At 41.3% G+C, this 13,511-nt stretch overlaps 1 protein-coding gene across 17 annotated transcripts in view; it reads right to left on the bottom strand.

The window, feature by feature from the left end:
* Nucleotides 1–674: 674 nt before the first annotated feature.
* Nucleotides 675–13,511, bottom strand: part of mbnl1 (muscleblind-like splicing regulator 1) — a 43,589-nt gene continuing 30,752 nt past the window's right edge. For 3 of the 17 annotated variants that reach the window (XM_085389999.1, XM_085389996.1, XM_085389997.1), the window contains exons 3-12: nt 12,010–12,225; nt 11,620–11,838; nt 9,947–10,186; nt 8,915–8,968; nt 7,524–7,677; nt 6,603–6,638; nt 5,850–5,941; nt 5,319–5,363; nt 4,491–4,562; nt 675–4,310 (exon numbers count right to left, since the gene is read on the bottom strand). In XM_085389999.1, coding sequence (XP_085246125.1) covers nt 4,506–4,562; nt 5,319–5,363; nt 5,850–5,941; nt 6,603–6,638; nt 7,524–7,677; nt 8,915–8,968; nt 9,947–10,186; nt 11,620–11,838; nt 12,010–12,225 — 1,113 coding nt within the window. In that variant the 3' untranslated portion in view covers nt 675–4,310; nt 4,491–4,505. The remainder of the gene's footprint in view (nt 4,311–4,490; nt 4,563–5,318; nt 5,364–5,849; nt 5,942–6,602; nt 6,639–7,523; nt 7,678–8,914; nt 8,969–9,946; nt 10,187–11,619; nt 11,839–12,009; nt 12,226–13,511) is intronic. The other 14 variants (XM_085390000.1, XM_085390002.1, XM_085390003.1 and 11 more) reach the window with 14 other exon arrangements.

Below are 13,511 nucleotides of genomic sequence, written 5' to 3'. Positions count from 1 at the left end.
TTATGCACCAATAAGGTGTCTGTGAGCCCAGAGTTGGAACCTCTGACCGCATCAGTGGCTGAGGGGCTACTACAAGTCCACCATTGATAGATAGATGGAGCTCATGGAACCTATCCACATCCAACTTCCCCCATTTGCTTTTAAACCTGTCCAAATACAGGCTACTTCTTGAAAGTCAAGAGGAAGCAGGAAAGCTGTGCACCAGCTCTGTGTTAGCTGCAAGGTATCTGACATGTGGAACACAGCAGGGCTAACTATGGTGAGATTTAAATTATAAAGTGTGCAAACATCTTCCTGTTAGGTGCTCGGGAACTACATGCACTAGGAAGCACAGGTCTTTATGTGAGATTATATAGGTGTCATTCAAAAGCACCACTATCATTTCTGACCCAGATAATACACGCGATCTCATGAAAATCGCCTTGAGCATAATTAATGCAACCTTCAACATGTCATATATTGCTCTCCACGGAGCTGCTCCAGAATTGTTATCTTGATTGCCTGAACCCTTGAGAAGAAGACAGCTGTAATGACTATAAGCTGTCCTCTTCACCTAAGAAATCCCTGCTAAAAGTGAAATCAGATGATGAGTTGATTTGATTTTGCATCACTTGAAATTTCCACCTTTGTGGCATTCGCTCACATCGATGCAGAGAACCACACAGAGGGTTGCGTGAGCAAATCAAATATTGTTTTATTCAGATTTTTTTTTTCATCCATACAGCAAGAGTCAATTAACAATAAAATGTGCATAAACAAATATGAAGACAGAATAGTACATTATTGTGTGGCAACTGTTAGCAAATACATAACTGGGTGGGTGCACTTACAAGTAAAAAGCAGTCAAAGCGTACATGTGCGCCCAGCAGGGAAGCGAGACCTCGGTTGCAGCCTGAAGACTGAACGTGTGGTTTGGAGAAAATGGTGCTTTGGTTCTGTAGCAACTATACAAAGCAGCCTCGAGTCAGAAACACATCTGATGTTGTCTGGCGACTGTTACATTCATTTTTTTAAAGACTAAATTTGCCAAATAAGCATTTGGTGTGATGAGCCTTCACCTGCTGAGTGCACAGCTATAAGAGCAGGAACAACTGCCCCGTGAGTCAGCGTGGACTGTAATTATACGGCTATGAGAATGTATCCGGGGGGTGGATGAGTGCTAATGTTTTCTCATTCTTTAAATAACAAGTTTGCTTGGACAATATTTTATTTTAATCACACAAGAGTAAGATGACTTGTTCTAAAGTATCACTTCTTCCCACTGTGGATGTTATCTACTGCATGGATAATTTGAAAAACAAAGAACAAATGTTGTGTATTCTGTAGTCTGAAGGTGTTATCTTATTACCTTACATATCTATCTTTTGTTTACGTGTTTGTACTTTTACATGCAGTCAAATCAAACTATAATAGAATACACATTTTTGACAGGTTCATGTATCAGCTGTACCATGGGAGCAGCAATACTGCGTGACCAAGTCCAACACATGGTATATGAATGTTACTGGATATGTCATCCTACAAGAGGGGTGGAGTTAGCATGATATGGGGATATCTACTCCCCTACAACATTCCCTGGCAATACTAGCCACTTATAAAATAAGACAAAAAGCGCATAGCTTTCTCTGAATGCATTGGCCAAGAAACTAGTGCCCTTCTTTGCAAGCATTTTTTTTCTTTTAGCTGGTCTTCTAATTTAAGAATTTAAATTAATCTAACAAAATTCCTTATAATTATAGATCTTTTTTTATTCAAAATAATATCTCAATATGATACACATTTTTTTCTCTGTTCATTTGACTATATACAGAAGTGCAAAAAGACAACCTTCGTCCCTTAGGTTCGAACTCATAATCTGCAGCATTTCTGATTCCTCGGGAAAACAGACGCCTCTGCTTCCTCGCTCCTAATCTCGCTATCTATCGAACATCCGAACACCCGTCAAATCTCAATGCTCGTTTTGGCCTGACATTCAGGGCAAACTTAAGAAATATTCAAACAAAAACAAAATTACATATCTCTTTGAAATGGATACAGTAGAAAATAATTTTTACTCTAAAACATGGACAGTCTGAATTTCAGTACAATATAGTATTTTCAAACATGATCTCGACATGTTACAAGGAAAAATTTAAGTTGGTTAAAATAGTTTTTGTGTGTGTGTGTTTGTGTTTGATTTTTTTGTTGTTTTTTTCTTGTTAAACTCAGAGACCGCTGCCGTGCAGCAAATCAATTGATCTCGTTCCTCGTATCAAAAAGTCTTCTCATCAACAACAACAACAAAAAATTAACTGACAATGTAACACAACTGAAAAAGACATCCAGCTATATGAATGAAGTGAATATTTAAAACTAACACATTATCATTTATATGGTTTGAAAAAAAGTTATGAATGTCATTCTACCTCAACATCTACAACGGCTATATCAATGTTGTCAAGTAATATATAGTAAGGCAAAAACAAAACAACAAAAAAAAAGAAAAATAATCTAAAACTACATACATCAAATAGATTCAAATTCTTAAGTAGTACATAACACATAAGTTCAATGAAATTTAAGAGAGTAATTGTTATTGTTACAGAGCGAGAGAGAGAAAAAAAAAAGATCATAAGCGGCATGTGAGAGAACTATAAAACATCATTGGTGTTCTTTACCTGCACGGTGATTGAGAGTACATTTGATTGGGCGAGGACCCATTAACTGTAATCTAAGGCTTTGTTAGGTACATTACAATCGGTAAAGACACGCTGCTGTGAAAAACATAAATCAAGACACATGAATGAAAGATGATAAACCTTTTTCCTTAATTGTTTCAGCCTCTGCAGAGATGTCTCTGTATTCACCCACAGTGGATAAGTTTGAGAGAAAAAAAACAAACTGTGCTTTGGTTTCCATAGTCAGATCTATGCGTGGATGAAAACCTTTGTGTTTTTGCATGAGATACAAGGCAAACGTTTGAACGTGTTGTACTTCCTCAGAAAATCAAAAATGAAAGTTCACTTGGGATGGGATGTGAAATTGAAATATGGCGACTGGACAAATAATCGTTCAAGTGCACATGTGACCTACTAGACCTTTGGGCTTGTTGTTTAAAGTTCGCATCCACACATGGCTCAACAGTGCTTCTTGGGAGACACAGTTTAAGAGCTGCTCCTCTTTACAAGAGGGGGAAACATGGTAACGCAATGTCAATTGAAGCTACACCCTCTACTTTGCCAGGCTTTAGAGTCAATGGACTTGTCCAGCGACTTAATTCCAAGAAGGAAAAACAACACTAGTCTATGAAAAAGAGTTATGACAAACTTTAGAAAAACCCTCCATTACTGATTCTAAACAAACAAAAAGGAACAAAAAAAACATCAAATACCAAACAAATTGATTTGGCAAGAAACCCACTTCTAAAACTGATTAATTTGAGAAAAGAAAAAGTTAAAAAACACTCACAATGGAGATTTTTAAAAACAAAACAATACAAAAAAAGGAAAAAAAAAAAGAGCCATACAAAACTTTTACCTTCGGTAAACAAATAACACTGCTGAGATAACACTCTGGTTTTAGCTGTATGGCCTTTATAGCACATAACGAGGTGAGAAAAGCTAGCCTGGCTGTGCTTTCAAGGTACACAGGTATGTTGGTTTACCCAGAACATTCATATGTCCAAGACCCTCATGTCAACATCTAGTTTCACTAGTAGCTGTAAAAACACAATACTGTACATGCCTAATTCATTTGGCGAATAAAATCCTGTTAAAATCATTGTGCCTTTCAGATTTCAATTCAAATTCAAGGTGCATGTTTGCATTACTCTTGTAAACGCTGAAATATGGCTATCAATTAAAAAAAATGAAAAATAATAATAATAATAAAGCAGAACAAATAAAAAAGGAAAGGAAATCTTGGTCTACTATTGTACCAGCACTTGATGTCGTCTCATGTAACAACGCTCTTGACCTTCTGTGCATGCGGTAATAATAATAATAACTAGAAGAAACTGAGTGCTATGATTCAATCCGACACAGAGGTATCATGTGAACGTTTCCCCCGCCGAGGGGGGGAGAGAGACACGCCGACCCTGGCAACAAGATATGCTCTTCTCTCAGCTGGATGTTGAATTTGACAGCAAATTCTTCTTGACATTGATATGTGGGAAGATGGCACAGATCATGTGTTGTACCCTTGATGTTTTCACGTGTGATGAGACGTGGCAGACCCTCCTTGTCCCACTGCTTGACATTCTGAAGGTTATGTACATAAAGGCTGAACTCTTTTTTTTTGGCTTGGACGGTGCCAGCACACATTCATTTGATCTGCAAGAGACGGTGGATTTAGCTTAAATCAAACTGATGGTAAAGTGTGGTTAGAAGCTCTGTGTGCATACAAATTCAAGGGAAACTTGAAGCAGATAATATGAGTCACACAAATGGAGAAAAAAAACCAAACAACTTGTGATGAATAGAGAAAATGTGAGGGTTGAAATAGGAACTCACTGTTCTTGAGAGGAACTACATCTGAGTCAAGTACTTGTGACTACTCAGATGATCTGCAGATATTATTGGAATCTGGGGATAGAACAACAGACAAGAGATCAAATGAAGGATGCTGACGCGAAAACGGACAAAGCTGAGGCTGGCCGGCGCAAATAAGTACAGATCAACATATTTTAACATCATCTCCTCGCATTAAGATGAAGTTATTGCTGGAAAAAACAAAGACAAATATGACAAGCTGGGGAAAAAAAAGCAATTTGGCTACAGTTGTGGCACAACTGATGCAGACACTTCTGGATAGCAGGGAGAGAGGAGGAGTAAAAGGAAGGGAGACACGAGGTGGGAGTTTGGGGCGGGGGAGGTGGATGGGAAACTGTCAGTAAGGTGGCTTCCCCCATGCAAATCTAAGTCCTCCATGTTGTTGACCTGCACGCCTCGGTAAAATGCATAAAACTAGTCCAGGATGAAGAACAGCTGCATAATGGTTCATCTCGACTGTTCATCAATCTTGTTTAATGGAAACCTATGATTATGCAATGCAGCTTGCTGCTTACAAAAAAACGCCTCCAACAGAACTGAACTTAAACACGCAGCAAGTCATCTTACAGACTGATTTTATAACTTTTTTTCCTGACATTAATAATGAGTATGTCCAGCTTTTTAACACAAAGAATATGGTAAAGCTTTGCTTTACGTGCTGGAAGAAGCAGCAGAAAAAAAAGAGAGGAAAAAAAAAAGCAAAGCACCAAAGGGCACAGATAGCAACTATTGCACAAGCTGTGCAAATGGCTCTAAAAATGTGGGGAAAAAACACTGCCTCATACATACCAATTGCATGTATTCGTTGGAAGTCAACTTTGATAAGGAAGAGTCCTCAAAATGGGAAAGGACAAAAATCGAGGTTACAATGAGGACACACATTAAAATACAATACAGCATGTTTTTGTTGTTGTTGTTGTTGTTTGCTCTTTTTAAACACAGGTATATAATCTAAGAAAAAGAGTTATAGTTAAAATGGACAAGTACTACTAGTTTATAGCACTGCTTGTGTTCACAAAACTTTATGTTGGACTGTAGTGTAGGCCAACAAGAGGGAGTCCTGCTGTTTACCCCTTGCATTAACACACAAGCATTCCCAGATTATCCATGTGCACTGAGATAGATAGATAGATAGATAGATAGATAGATAGATAGATAGATAGATAGATAGATAGATAGATAGATAGATAGATAGATAGATAGATAGATAGATAGATAGATAGATAGATAGATAGATAGATAGATAGATAGATAGATAGATAGATAGATAGAGAGGGAGAGAGGGAGAGAGGGAGAGACTGCGGAGGTAGAGGTGCAAACCTGATTGGTGGAGGCAGTTGCGAAGGGAACGCTTGTGGCAGATGTGGTGGCTGCAGACACAGTGGCTGGAGTACCACCGTGCATCATGGGAACTTTTTTGGAGGGAAAATCATGTAAGCAAAAAATATACAGGAGGAGCAGTGTAGCCACATACACACCAGGCAAATGAGGGAAGGAGAAGGAGAGAGAGAGGAGGTCAGAGAAGGGTTCGATTTAACTGGTTCCCTTTCTTCCCTCTGCCAGCACTGATAAGGATCAAACAGTCTGAGATCGCAGTCTGGCAGCAGCAACTTACTTCCATATTTGCATGTAATAATAGTAAACTGCTGCTGTACTCTTCCAGTAAAGAAAAACAAAAACTAGAATGTGGCAGAGGGAGACAAAGGTCACCACTCTAACAAACCCCCCTCAGTTTTGTTTAATGTTTTCAAAGGGTTTCTACAGGTGTCAGGTTAAACCAGCCAAAAGCCAAGTTTAGAACGAGCATGAGGACAAGTGTGGTCGAGCAATATATACGGCAGAGAGGTCAAAATAACGAAGCTCAGTTAAACCATGAGGATGTTTTTATACATGAAATAAACAACATTTATATAAAACATTATTTGCTTTTGCCTCAAATCACGGAACCAAAGGACTGACTCTCAGGTCACCAAACAAAAATGCTTACAAATTGTCTATGAACACAACAAAGTACATTTCACTAAAACTGTGACTCAAACAAACAACAACTAAAGAAGGAAAGCCGGGACCTACCAACGCTGGCTGCAGGTGTCATGCACAATATTGAGCCTGTCCATCATGCAGTGCAACAGGAAGTGGATTGGATAGGGAAGAGAAATCAAAACAGCCCATCACAAGGTTCATTAGAGCGAAGGGAGAGATAACGTGGGGGAAAAAAAGGTTAATATCTCTTGGACACAGACATCAGTGATTGGAAAAGGTGAAGAGGTAAACTCATCATCAGAAAACCAGTTAATTAAGTGAATCTACAGTTTCATCTTTGGTGCGAATGACAGAGTGAGAGCAGGGCTATGAGTGTAACTACAGAGCATTAAACATTACGTACATACTCTAAAAAGAAGTGAGAGGAACAGCAGATGTGTGCAGAAGCCAGACTCTTCAAACTGGTGTTTGTTACCAGATACCATTACCCAGCCCCATTCATCCCAGCCCAAGCCGAAGCCCCTCTTCGAAATATGAGTGATCACACCGTGAAAAGTCTAACAACCTACTAAAAAAAAAAACTAAACTAATACAAATTATTTGGATTACTAGTATTCATACCTATCATCCTGGGCCTGCATTTAATATGGGGTGAAGGTAGCTATAAAGAATTATATTAAGGCAATTAGTTGACAGATTGAAATAGTAACCCATTTTAATACCTACTGGCCATGCAAAGCCGGACAAAGCATAAAGCACATTTTTTCAAAGCTCTCTTTTAACACTGAAATACACACATGCAATCCCTGCAAGCCTAGATTAAAATCTAGAGTTATCACTTGCCTATTTTTTTTTTTTTTAAATCCCTCTTTATAAAAGAAAAACAAAATCTGCTCTGTACTGCAATCTACCACTCTGTCCGACCCCAGCCAAGCAGGAGCCAGGTTAGACTGATCCAGGCATCCACTCAGTTGGTAAGAGCACTCGTTGTGGTCGCTTTGGGAGCCATACCTGATGGGAGGAAAGCAGCCTGCTGCTGAAACTGCATGCTGGCCAGGGCCTGTTGGTACTGGAGCATGCCGGTGTTAAACACGGCAGAGGCCCCGTTGGCCTTCTCCAGGGCTGCCCGCTTTGGCAGGGGAGCCATGACACTAGGGGCGATGCCCTGCCCATCCAGAAGGAGGGAGGTCAGTGAAAAGGAAAATAAAAAAGCCAGAGAGAGACAGAGGTTAAAAAAAAAAAAAAAAAAGAGGAAAAAGTAAGACAGAGAGAGAGAAAGAGAGAGAGAGGGTGTGTTGAAAGAGGCAAAAACAGGAAAGAAAACAAAAGAAGGTACATACGTTAGAGGACATCCGAGGAGCACTGTCACAACATCCTTGTGTGTACAACAATAACAATATCATTATATCATCAGTAGCAAGCAAGCAGCAGTCTGACACAAGTACTACACAAGCAGGAGCATGGTGCCTACTGGAGCTACTAGCTAACAAGCATTCATATGTTCATTACATTGGATTGTTAACTCTGCAGTCTTAAGGCTGACTAAGTGCAACATAAGCAAGCATTAACTATTAAAACAATAAGGCTGCTAACAAGTGGTGTAACAGGTAAGAAGCACAGAGAAAAGGGAGGCTGCACTGCTAGCTCCATGATAAACTGTGTAAGCATGTTTAAGTGATGGTTCACTCGCAGACAAAAACGTCAAAAATGGTCTTAGGCCAAGGGACGTAACTCAGAAAGCGGATCCCTGCTGTTTAAAAACCATGAGTGCTCTCGCGTGCGGGCTTCATCTTGGCTTGAGGCCATTCTTGAGGTCTGAATATCCGTGACAACATTTGGTGATGGAGTGAACTATCATTTGAACTGTAATAATCTGTTACGGTGGGATCACTCCTGTATGGTTTTAAAGGCTTTCCCTCTTAGCCCGCTCACCACCACCACCATCACCACCCCCACCCTTATCCATCTGACATGCACTAGCGACACAGACATGCACACATTTGATTGAGCTGCTCCACAACACTGAACACTGACTTAAGACGTTACACTGAAGCCATGCCACCGTTTATAGAAATTCTACTTCCTTAGCCCTCACTGACTGTTGTTAGAAAAGCTACGGGTGATGAACTGATTGTGGCTCCGAGAAAAATGACGCATTTAGACTTGGTGCTTGAGGTGATCTGTACAAGAAGAAAAGCTGTTTTGGATGCGACCGTTGGGTTTTTTTTGTAACCCCGGAAAGCCACAATCACTTTATCACAGCCAATCATGACAGATCAACAAGAGGAAAAGACAGACATTGCACTGAGACAACAACAACAGAAATAGCTAGGTATCATTGGTTAAAACACTGCGCTACAACAAAGCCACATGCCAAGCTAAAAGGTGAAAGGTCATAGTACCAGGTCAAAGGTTGCGTCGAGGGGTCGCTTCAGTGATTTGACAGCCGACTGAGTCTTAATTAGCAGGCAGCGAGCACATGATGGCAATGGGCCAATGGGGTTCAAGCGCATTAACATAAACCAGCAAGCAGAGGTGCATCATGGGGGCAGCAGTGCAGTTTGGGTATAGGTGAGAAAAACAAAAACAAATAAAAAAACAAATCATTGGAATGCAAATATACAAGGGGATAACAGGACTAAGGCATGCACAGTGTGGACACTAGCTCTACTGCTCGACAGTTAAATGATCATCAGGAATCGATGACAGCTACTCATCTACATTAGTCATTGTCACACAGAGATGGATGAATATAGCGAGGAGAAAAATTATTCAACCATTACTGTAAGCGATTCTCAGTGACTGAACAGGAAATCATATGGAAGCACATATTCACAGGTTTCCATTTCACTGTGCACATCAGTCAGGTTCACATTGCAACGCTTCACCCCGAGCTTTCTGTTTCGCTACGTCAATAAAAGCATGTAGAAAACACTTTGATCAGCACTATTATTCACCCGTGCTATTACTGTAAGACAGGACTGAAAGCACAATGAATCCTTTATAATAATGTCAAGAGGAAGAGAAGTTATAGGTAAGGAAGCACAGAAACAATGGAGTCACAATTAAGGCCAGGCCATCAGAGACAGAGACAGAGAGGAACTGGACTCTCTACTCGTGTTCTGCGATGATAGAAAAAGGAACAACAATCAAAAAAAGGCTTAGCATGGGAATAACGAAGCTACTAATGCACTATTGTCCGATCCTTCTTCTTATCATCCAGATATGAGCAGGTTTCACCTACATGAACATGCAGACCTTTAAGGTTGGCCTGGCAAAAGCAGAACTGAGAACGCTACATTATACCAACCAGGAAGGTTACGCAAGTTGAGTACGAAACACAGAACACATCTGCTCTACAGTCGCTAACCCTAACGTAAATATAAAGCCAGTTGTGTGGGTGGTAAATGAGTGTGCTTCTGCAGACTGCTCACCATGGCTGCGGCGGCTGTGGCCTGGTTCACCTGGTGCTGGGCAGCCTTTATTTTGGCCTGCAGGTGAGCCGGCGGGTGGAAGTACTTGCACTTTTCTCGGGAGCACCGACCCTTGATGTAGTCCATGCATACAGTGACGGTGTTGTCGTTGGTGTCGATCATAGTGCTGTCTGCGGGGTGAGCGAAGCGACAGTCGTTCTCCCCCCGAGAGCAGTTGCCCCTTTGATACTCCCGACAGACCTACAGACAAATGGGATGAGGCGAATGATAACGTGCAGGCTCCATGTCCAAATTCACTACAGAAAACGTTGTACAGAATATTTATATGAGATTTCTTTATTTATTTTTAATTCAAACCTTATTTAACCAGGAAAAATAAGACCTTTGAGATAAAAAAAATCTATTTTACAAGAGTGTCCCAGCTAAGAAAAGGCTCAGTCCAACAATAAGTCGCATAAAAAACTAACACACACACATCCGCCAAATCCACCCAGGCAAAAAATAAAACTAAAACACAAAAACAACCAAAATCTATAAAGTTCACTGTCAATAAAAATGATGACCTTAGTAAAAGTAATAGTCTATGTCCAGTTCACTTAAAATTGCCTTAAATTCAGATTTGCACAGAACACAGAAAAAAAATCATGTTTTATGCACTAAAATCTCAAATATTAATATTATAATACAAATTGAAGTGATTTGATCTAAACCAGTTAACCCGTGAAATTCTTTCAGCCTGTGCTGAGCCTTCCTCTATCCATCATCACAAGATATATCTGGATACTTCCTGTTCAACTATTAGTGAGATCCTGTAATGCATTCAGAAAGGTCCACACTATGCTGAACCATTTCTACATTAACACAAATACGTATAATCTCATAATACATTTTATCCCCTATACACAGCTATGTGTTGCATCTCAGACATTTGTAAGTACGAGAGACACCAGAGGGCAGCACTTTCTTTTAAATTAGGCACACATAACGGCTGTTGCTTTCCTGACATCAACTCTGCCTTACTCCTGTGAGCGTTTCAGCAGTGTGTGACTGAACATGCTTTATACCGCACTATGCTACTTTTGTGACATGATGCTATTAAACACACAAAACTGCTATTTTAAATGGTGGCTGTGTGATATTGACACATAAAAGGTGCTATTTAACGACAACGTGACAAAAGTGTAATTTTAGTGCGGTTTGTATACGTTGAGCGCTGATTATAGCTTCAGCACTCTCTTCTAAATAACACGCCTCTGTTGTTATGCTCGTCTTGTGCCATTGTGTGAAACGCAATGAGCGAAAGCACCATCTCCACGGGAACTTAATTGAGATGCAGTTCATCAGGATTATACGAGTGATAAACCGATGACATTTCATCACAGTTTATCAACCTGTTTTTTATTTTCTTTCAGTTTGGTTTCTACTTTGCATAATTGCACCAGCTATTATAATTCAATTCCGTTTCAGAAACTGTTTATGCAAATCAAGTAAGGGCACCATTATTCTTATGCTTGTTGAGCTGCTTGCCATCAATATCTGTCTTGTTTACAGGCTCATTATCATTGAGGTTAACTCTACTCTGACTAACAAAGAGATACACCACAAGGAAGAGTTTGTAATGGAAAGTTTTTCATAGAAGAGATGAGATCACACTCAGTCAGTTTGTGTTTTACCTCAAGTCTGTCTGTTCTCAGCAGTTTCTGGGCTGCAGCGGCAGCGTTGGGGACTTGGCTGACTGCAGGGCTGGAGGCCATGAGGACAGGGGTGCTGGGCAGGATCTCTGGAGGCATCAGGCTTGGTGACACAGGGCTTAAGTAGGGATTAAAGGCTGCAGCTGCAGCTGCTGCTGCGCTTGCATTGGTGGCCAGGCCTGGTGTCACCGAGAACATCGGCTGGAGCAAAACAAAATAAAGGCAGAGGAATTAAAGGACAGCGGGGAGCGCAAACTGCGATCTTTCCGTAAAGACACGCACTGACATGAAGGGGACTCAAAAGACGGGAAAGAGCCACGCAGACAAGAAGGAGCCATATATGTGTGAGCTTTTACATGTACGTAATCTCACCGTGGGCAGTAGCTGTGGTGTGTTCATACGTGTGTGTCCTCTCACCATAGGTGGTAGCTGCGTGCCAGGCATCATGGCATTGGCGAGCTGCATCTGTTGGGCGAGCATGGCCATATTCTTCTGCTGGATCAGATTGTTCCTGCCATTGATCTCCAGTTGGGTCTTTAGATGGGGAGGAGGGTGCAGGTACTTGCAATTCTCCCTGGAACAACGGCCCTGAGAGGAGTGGAGAGAAGTGACAGCATTTAACGCCAGATTCAGAAAGATGCTTATATGGCAACAGGGTACAGACAAACATTATTGACTTTATATTGACTTTAAATTGATCAGCTGGAGTAGTTTGCCTGTGCCAAAAATTCGCAGATTTCAGCGTTTTAAGGTTTATGGCAACATTCTTTTATTGGAATTGACGCTGATTTACATCAACAGTTATTGGTGCCTAATGTCTTGGCAGCTACCAAACTGGCCGTTATAAAATTTGTATAGACATCCATAGTCTTGAGTAACAACTGTGAGGATCGCCAGCTCCTGTACGATTGTCACGATGCCAAGGTTTACCCAGGTAATTGGCCTAACAACCAAATACCTGCTAAACTAATGTCATTCCTAACACTCTCGGCTTGGTGAGGGTGCTAAACATTATATCAGCATTACTTCAAGGCTTGGCAGACTAAAAAAACCAAAAAACCTCTCATTATTCACAAGGGGTCACCACAGCAGCATGGTGTGTTTGATTTGGCAGAATTTTTCAATCCAGACACCCTAAAGGGATTTGTGTCTCCTCGTAGATCTAAACAAGCTTTCACTTGTAAACCTTGTAAACCACTACACTGCGCACCACCTTTTGCATGTAACAATAAAATATGAAAAATGAACACATGGTGCATGTTCAATCTAGTTACACCATGACCAGATGGCGGCGCGCACAGACGCAGCGGCCCGGAGCTCCTACACTTTTGTCGGGGACCAGGAGGCATACAGTGCTGCCAGGGCCAACCTGAGAAGAGGCATCAAGACTGCCAAGCAGCAGCACAGGAGGCGTATCGAGGCCAGGTTTGAGAACAACACAAACCCAAGGCAGGTCTGGGAGGGCATCAGGGCTATCACGGACTACAAAAGAAGAACACCATCACCCTCAGCCGACAGTTCTACTCTGGCTGAGGATCTAAATCTCTTTTATGCCCGTTTTGATAGGGAGAACACCGACCCTGTCCTGTCCCCTCTCCCCTCAACCGACCCTGCTCCGGTCCTGAGCACTCATGAGCTGAGGCGTGTGTTCCGGAGCACTAACACCAGGAAGGCGGCCGGGCCGGATGGAGTGCTGGGCCGGGTGCTAAAAGACTGTGCTGCGGACCTGGCGGACGTCTTCACCTCTATATATAACACCTCGCTGTCCTGTTCACTGGTACCATCCTGTTTCAAAGCAGCAACCATCGTTCCCATCCCAAAACAGTCAAATGTCACATGTCTGAACGATTTCAGACCTGTGGCACTCACCCCCA

This window comes from Rhamphochromis longiceps, linkage group LG18 (assembly GCF_057381845.1).
Source record: "Rhamphochromis longiceps isolate RC_006_pf linkage group LG18, R_longiceps_female_GT1.1, whole genome shotgun sequence".
Classification (NCBI taxonomy): Eukaryota; Metazoa; Chordata; class Actinopteri; order Cichliformes; family Cichlidae; genus Rhamphochromis; species Rhamphochromis longiceps.
Note: the sequence above shows the minus strand (reverse complement) of the source record. Positions and strands in the feature narration are given on the sequence as shown.